Below are 7,500 nucleotides of genomic sequence, written 5' to 3'. Positions count from 1 at the left end.
TTCTGCTGGCGCTGTTCTACCAGCCACTCCTCTAAAGATTTGCCACCAGAGACACTGGGGCAAAACGTGGCACTGCCGAAGCGGCTATGGCCGAACTCCTTGGTTTTGGGCTTGCCACACTTAGAGCATTTGTTAAAAGCCACTTCACGGACATATTTCCTTTTTTGCGCTCCACTGGCCTCCTCTTCTGCCCTGCGTCGTCTGTTCCTCTGAGTGAAGCGGGAGACAGACACTGCGGCAGTGGGAGCAGGAGCCTCTCGCACGTCAGGAAACACTGGAGTTGGAGCCAGGAGAGGAGCAGCTGAAGCGCCACCTGCACCAGCTGCAAGCAGTGTGGGCGCAGTGTTCAATAAAATGAACTGGGGCAGTGGCACAGGAACTGGGGGAGGAGTAGAAGCTGCTGGGATAATTGGCCGCACAATTGTAGCACTGGCAGGTCGTCTGCCCGGCCGTAGCTTAGGAGCCTGTCCCGCTCTGTTAGGAGGAAGGACAAACTCGTGCCGGGCCCCTGATGTGGAGGGAGCCTCATCCAGCTTTTCCCGCGGAGCAGGCAGCTGTGAGCTGGCCACAGCTATGCGGTCTTCTGCAGCAAGGCCCTGGGTAAGGACAGTCACTTCCTGGGTGTTCTCCCTTCGATTAAACCTGCAATCAAAAAATGTATTCATAATAAATAACTGCTATCCCTTTCTTTCAAATGTCAATGTAAAACCATGCTTACCACTGAGTGAGAGTCCTCTGATTCAGCATAAACAGCTGAAGTGACGTGGCCTCCATCAGAGTTTGGCAGTTCAGCACCAGGTCTCGGATGTGGTGGTAATCCGCGAGCACCTTAGTCCAACGAGGAAGACGGACTCCATCCTTCTTAGTTGGGGACTTGTGCAGTGCACACAGTTTGATGCACATGCCCTCAACTAAGCGACTGGTGCTGGGCCACTGAGCCGGCCCCCCAGGATGACCAATCAGGCACCTCTTCACACTGTCCACACCTGGTGTCACTCCTGTGTTTTTCGGAGCCTTGAAGCGTCCGTGGGTCAGTTTGGGCTGGTGTCTGGGCTGATAGTGGATCTTCCTCTTGTCCCCATCAGGAAGAGCAGTCCACAGACGGATGACCTCTGTAACCTGCTGCTCGTCCAGGTAGAGTGCCTGACGGAGGGACACCAGGTACTCAGCCAAATCCTGCACCTTATCCCAGCCTGCAACGCCATCGGGTCCAAGAACAGGAGCCTGCAGGTTATTACAATAACAATACACAGCATGTTAAATGTCAGAGTGCAAAAGCAAATAGAAACTAATAATGAGAAGCTTACTTACAGGAGCCTGGTCTGCAACACTGGACCCAGTTGATGTTGCAGGAGCAGAGGCAGCACTTGGCTGGACAGAAGGCCGTGGAGGAGACTGCAGAGGAGGCTGGGCAGGGCGCAGAAGCGGAGACTGCAGAGGAGGGTGGGCAGGGTGCTGCAGTCCTGTGGGTGGATGTAGTGAGGATGGTCCTGGTGCAGAGGGACAGGGGTTGAAGGTCTGGGGGCTGCTGCTGTGGACTGGGACAGGCTCAATGAGGTCATAGAGTACTGGCACTGTGAGGTCCTCAGGTTCCTCCTCAACAAAGCCTTCGTCCTGCACCACCTCATCAGTCATCTGCTCCACCAGCCGATCCTCCTCTTCTGGGTTATCCATAACAGTCAGGGATTTCCCAGACTGACTGTACAGATACTCCATACCCAGCAGCTCCCCTGCAAAAGAACACACATACAAAGCACATCACATTATACAAAGTTTATCACATTATTATAGCTGTAGTGGCTATTTGTCCATAACAAACTGAAACAAAAAAACAATCAAACTTTTCAAAGTTTGATCGTTTGTAGGCTTGATACAGTTTAACAGATCAATAAATGAAAATAATATACAAGAAGATAATAAGCATAAATGCACTCAAATTCACTTTAGCAAAAGAAAGCAAAGAAATAAGTCTAAAAAGGGTCAAATTAAGCCTAAATTAAACAAAGCACAAATAACTCCACCAATAGTTGAATTATTTGAAATACAATATAAAAAATGTACACTCAAACACTCATACCCCTGTATAATGTATAATCTTTTGTTTGAGTTAACATGAATAATTCTTACCTGTGTAAGCCCCTGGAGGCTGGTAGCGGTCATCCAGGGACACCTTCAGCACTTTGCGGCTGAGCCGGTCCATTGCCTCCCTCTCAATGCTACTGTAGATCCTCAGGTCAGTCTTTCCCCTCACTGCTTCATCCATCCGGTCCTGGTTCCAGCGCATCAGGCCTTCCAGGAGATAGGCCTGGAAATGCGCATCACTGGCACTGGTCCCTACAGGTCAAATAAAGTCAAATATATGTTACGTATGTATTCAGTATGACAGAATAGGTTATAAAAGTTTAAAGTTTTTTGCAGGTTATAAAAGTTATAACCTACCTGGGATGAAGCGATTTAAATGGAGGTGGAAAGACTCCAAGGAGGTGGAGCCACGAGCACAGCGATAGCAGCTGAGCTCCACACCACCCTTCTTCAGTGTGTCTGTCTTCTGGTACAGAGGGAAGCCCTCTGGGTCCTGAATACAGGCGATGTGCCTCTGCTGATCTATCCAGACCTGTTGGATTCGCTCGTGGTCCAGCAATGGTACACCCAGAGTGTCCCTCCCCTTCTCACTGTCCATCTCATCAATGAGCGCCTTGATCCTCCAGGTGGTCTCCTCCACTCCTCTGGTCCGCTTCCGACAGTGCAGTGCCAACTCCTTCCTGGTGATCAGCTTATCCAGAGCCTTCTCTGAGACTGGACCAGCTCCTCTGGCCTGTAACTCCCCCTGTTTGGCCAACCGTAGAGCAGCGACATCATCAGGATCCAGCTCAAAGATGCACCTGGAAAGCCGAGCCATGAAGGTGCCGTAGAGCTGATGAGCCTCCGTGATGACACCTGCTGCAAAGCGCCGCATGAAGTGCCAAATGTCTAGGCGCACTTGGAGCTCATCCCACTCTATGAACATGGCTCTGACCTGCGACTGTCTGTGTGCATGTGGACTGCAGCAGTCTCTGTCCACATACATGATGGCGGGTGGTGCCACTCCCGCCTCCCTGTACCTCTTCATGAGACCCACCGCCATGGGCCACAATCCATGCCCCTCTGCCGCTGTGAGGACTGACACCAACACCTGGCCGTGCTCATTGCCAACATTAGTGCACCAACCAGCAGTGTTGGCAGCAGCGCCGGCCAGTTTTTTGGTGACCTAAAAACAGTAGAACAAAACAATTGTCAGAAAAATTTAAGATAATAACAATTATTATTACTCAAACTTCACTTTTTATACCTTTTTGGTGGAGTCCATCTTGAGGACAGAGCCAAAGACTGAGGTTATTTTGGCCTTGACCTCAGGTAGCCGCGAGAGGACGTCCCTGGCATACACAGACAACAGCCACTTGGGTTTGGGGATGGGTGGGAGGGGCGGGGGCGCAGAAAAGAGTGGAGGCTCAACAATGGAGGAGTCTGTGAAGGGCTCACAGACAGTGAGGTACTCCAGCGTCCGCTGTGACCACGCTGAGGTGTGCAGCTCCTGCAGCTTTTTGAAAAGCTGTGTGACACTGTTCCCCCGGGTCCTCTCCCGCATCATTATGACTACACGGTAGTCACACGAGTACCTACAGACAGTCAAATAATTATGTTCAGTGCCACATCTTATTATTTCAATGTCAGTAAAGCAACGTATTTGATTTTATACAGTACAACAAATTACAGTGCATTGCTCTAAATACGAATGTGTTCTACCTGTATGTCAGAATGGCGGGGAATTTTCTGCGGTGTCCCATGTCGAGCTGTCCCAGGATGTCTTCAGACCAGGCTGGATACTTCTTCTTGCACCCTTTGCACTCCAGATACTCTGTGGCCATGTCATACCACCCGTCTATGTCCAGGACCTTGCGCACAGTGCGATAAAGGCCAGCAGCTGTCAGCTTGTGGTTATTGCAGGCTGGCTGGACACAGACAAGTGGAATGGACCACATCTTCAGCGGCATCCAGAGGAACAGAGGGCGGCAGAAGAAAATATCAGGAGAAGTAGGGGGCTGGGTGAAGACGGTCGGGGGCTGGGGAGGGTACCACCAGAAGTTGGGATGTGGCACCAGCTCAGGCTTCCCTGTTTTTACGTTGGCCCTGAACAGAGTCTTCCTGATCCAGTCCTGCTGGAAAGATGGGAGTTGCTCTTTCCAGTGGACAGGAAGCTCTGCAGGCGACTGGGACACCTGGCCAGGGGTCCACAATGCTGGAGGAGCAGGATAGGGGGCAGGAGCGGGAGCAGGAGCAGGAGCAGGGCCTCTCGAGCCTGCAGTGGCTGGAGCGTAAAAAAACACAACAAAATTATCTTATTGTTTTAGACTTTCACTGCATGGCTTTCTCAGCTCTGCTGGACAGCTACTGCGATTACAAGGTTTACTGCAAAGCATGTATGATTAGTAGAGAGATGACATGATGATGAAAAGATGGAAGGAAGCAGTGAAAATAATCCTGTTTTTCATCCAAGCACCATTAGAAGAAATACAAGAAGAAAAAAAGATGGGATCAGTGTGAAGCGTGAAAGCGAAGCAGACCAAACACTACAACAGCCACTTATTTCAAGGGGAGTGGGGGAAGTGTGAGATGACAAGAATGAGCTTTAGTCAGTGATTATGATAAAAAAAATGAAATAAAACCTTTTACATACACCTTTAAATTCTCTTTTTTCCTTTGAGGATGTTCACTCAAAGAGTGAATGTAGATTGACACCTGAGAAGTGCCATTCCTCTGTGTTGTGAAATAAAATAATATGATATGTCATTTAAAAATACTGTTTTGTTTTATTTGTAGTTGTTTGTAAAGTATTGTTTAAGATTAATATACCTTGAGGAAGTTGTTCCTCAGCTTGCGAGGCTACAGTTGCCATCTCCAGGTCATCTTCCTCCTCAAAAAAATCCATAGCAGCAGAGTCTGTAAAATAACATAAAACACTAAGCACATGTCACCAACACACTTGTATGTGTTAAGTGATACTCACCACATGTAAAGAGCTGTCTCCGGGCTGCGGACTCAGACGCAGGAGGTACACGTGGTCCTGCAGCTGTTGAACACGTATTTTCGTCACACATATATACTGCATAATATATACTGTAATGATTTTAAAGCTAGCAAATTACTTACAGGGTTTGGCTGGAGACAAAATCTTTTGTGCCAGCAGTGAAGCAGATAAATGCTTCCCCCGCGCCAACAGGGCCTTCACATTGGTTGCCAGCAGAGGCCTGTTCTTAGTGGCAGTAGGTGGAGGAGGAACAGACACAGTGGCAGTGGGCACAGCAGCAGTGGGGACAGATGCAACGGGCACAGTGGTGCTGGGCATGTGGGCTGGAGCCTGCCTCTTCAGCACGTATGCTTTGAAAAGGGCCATGTTAGTGTTAGGCCTGGCCTTTGCCTTCTTCAGGTAGGTGATGAGAGCCTGAGCCTCCTTGCTTGGGTCCTCATACACCTCCTTCATTGACCTACCCTTAAAATCCCCAAACTCCACCATCAGACATCCAGAGTCTCCTGTCCTCTGGGCCTCCAGCAGCATGGCCTGTTTTTTCTGATACACCTCCACAGCATCGCCAACCTCCCTGATCTGCGAGGTGTATCTGAGGAACAGGTGTTTGTTGGCCGACAGCGGGTTGTCCCTCTCCTCCTCCCTCAAAATGCTGCTGACCAGATAGCAGGCATACCCCAGTGAGTTCTCCAGCAGCCACAGGAACCTCTGACCCTGGTGTTTCCCAAACTGGATCTTGCAGTGAGCCAGAACCAGGAACTGGTCTCCAGGATTCCCTCCATTCTGCCTCACAAAGGCAGTGGCCTCAGCCAGGACCTCCTCCTTACTCCTGGCCCTCCCTGCCAACACGATCTCCCTTCTATTGGCCTCCTCAGTTGGCCCCATAAGGAGTCGACCCTCAGAGGTTCTTCGTAAAACTGGGTATGCATACATTATCTGAAAGGACTCAGGCATAAACAGAACGTTACATAGCTGTCATATTCCAACTGAAAGTATTTTACTACAGTATTTGTTTTTTATGTAATTAATTATTATAATATTATAATAATTAATGATTATTATTATTATGTTCATAAGCATTATTGTTGTTTTTTATACACAACTGTGAATCACTTTGAATTGCCTTGTGTACAAATTGTAAATAGTAAGATTAACTTATTAATAAGAAAATAAATAACACTTCTTGGTACAATCTTGCTGATATCATGCCATGCTTAAATGGTTTTGTTTTATTTAGATTTTGTGGCAGAGATTACTACGAAACACAAAATATAACATAAAGGCGTATATGACAATTCATAATAATATGATCATCAAATAGATCAAATTGAGAATCATTTGTATCCTGAAACCTAAAAAATTATATTGGTGATTTAAAAAAACAAACATGTTTTTGCCTATTCATATCTTTTTAAATATGTATAACATAGTATTTAAAAGTATAACATAAATATGTATACTGATGTATAACATAGTATAGTATAACATTTATGAATTAAACGTTTTTTTTTTAAAAGTTTTTGTATAAATTTTCTTGTGCTCAAAATAATGTAATGACACAAAAAATACTAAATGAACAAAAAAAATGGTTTAAGGAGGATATAGCTTAATTAGCGGTGGGCTAATTATCTTGACAGTAGTTACATGTTTTTTACTGTATTTATCATGGAAAAGTTGCAGGTTCATATGTACAGAAGAAAACGTGTGCTATTACACGCTAGATAGCTTTATTGGCATGTTTAATTGTCTAAAAATACACACTGTTTATAAATAAATAATGATCGATTATACAGTCGTGAAGAATAGCCTTACCTGTTGCGAAGATTGCAAAGATGACGATAATAATAGCGGTCGCCGATTGGTCAAAAGTAAGCCACAGGAGCAGAGCCAGGAGAGAAACGCGATTGGTCAAAAGTAAGCCACAGGAGAGAAACGCGATTGGTCAAAAGTAAGCCACAGGAGAGAAACGCGATTGGTCAAAAGTAAGCCCCAGGAAAGAACGCGATTGGTCAAAAGTAAGCCCCAGGAGAGAACGCGATTGGCTCACGTGGGCTTACTTTGGGCTTACTTTGGCTCAACCGGCAGGATGCAGCAGGCGCAAGAGAGAGGTAGCGGCATCGATGCCTGCATTCTCCACACAGATGAGCTTTTGAGGATGAGCGCTGTGGAATTTTTTTTTTCGGACCAGGTACTGCGCACATTCCTGTCAAAAGCAGGTCCCACCGAGATTTGAACTCGGATCGCTGGATTCAGAGTCCAGAGTGCTAACCATTACACCATGGAACCTTGACGTGGGTGGCTTTTTCCCACCAAGCGGCAGAGGTGTTTAGTCATTCAGCCCAGAAGGAGGACAGCAAAGAGCAAGTGAAGCTTTTTCTTTTTAAGCCCACGTTTCCCCGATCCCGACTTGGTTTCAGAGTGCCAGTTTCACCGCCACA

The 7,500-nt window shown here is 47.0% G+C and overlaps 1 protein-coding gene and 1 non-coding gene across 2 annotated transcripts in view; both read right to left on the bottom strand.

Annotated features, from left to right (window-relative positions):
• The window catches only part of LOC120466813 (uncharacterized), a 6,205-nt gene extending 210 nt beyond the window's left edge, over positions 1–5,995 (bottom strand). The window contains exons 1-10 of the mRNA XM_089126772.1: positions 5,188–5,995; positions 5,045–5,107; positions 4,891–4,977; positions 3,784–4,345; positions 3,329–3,656; positions 2,440–3,247; positions 2,128–2,334; positions 1,312–1,730; positions 719–1,224; positions 1–642 (exon numbers count right to left, since the gene is read on the bottom strand). The exon at positions 1–642 is cut by the window's left edge and continues 210 nt beyond it. Coding sequence (XP_088982898.1) covers positions 1–642; positions 719–1,224; positions 1,312–1,730; positions 2,128–2,334; positions 2,440–3,247; positions 3,329–3,656; positions 3,784–4,345; positions 4,891–4,977; positions 5,045–5,107; positions 5,188–5,995 — 4,430 coding nt within the window. The remainder of the gene's footprint in view (positions 643–718; positions 1,225–1,311; positions 1,731–2,127; positions 2,335–2,439; positions 3,248–3,328; positions 3,657–3,783; positions 4,346–4,890; positions 4,978–5,044; positions 5,108–5,187) is intronic.
• Positions 5,996–7,276: 1,281 nt separating this feature from the next.
• trnaq-cug (transfer RNA glutamine (anticodon CUG)) lies at positions 7,277–7,348 on the bottom strand. The gene has a single exon. It is a non-coding gene; the product is annotated as a tRNA-Gln (tRNA).
• Positions 7,349–7,500: the final 152 nt, after the last annotated feature.

The sequence above is a fragment of the Pimephales promelas genome, chromosome 24, assembly GCF_988280905.1.
Source record: "Pimephales promelas chromosome 24, fPimPro1.hap1.1, whole genome shotgun sequence".
In the NCBI taxonomy this organism is placed as follows: Eukaryota; Metazoa; Chordata; class Actinopteri; order Cypriniformes; family Leuciscidae; genus Pimephales; species Pimephales promelas.
The sequence above is the reverse complement of the archived record's forward strand: the minus strand, read 5'-3'. Positions and strand labels throughout refer to the sequence as shown.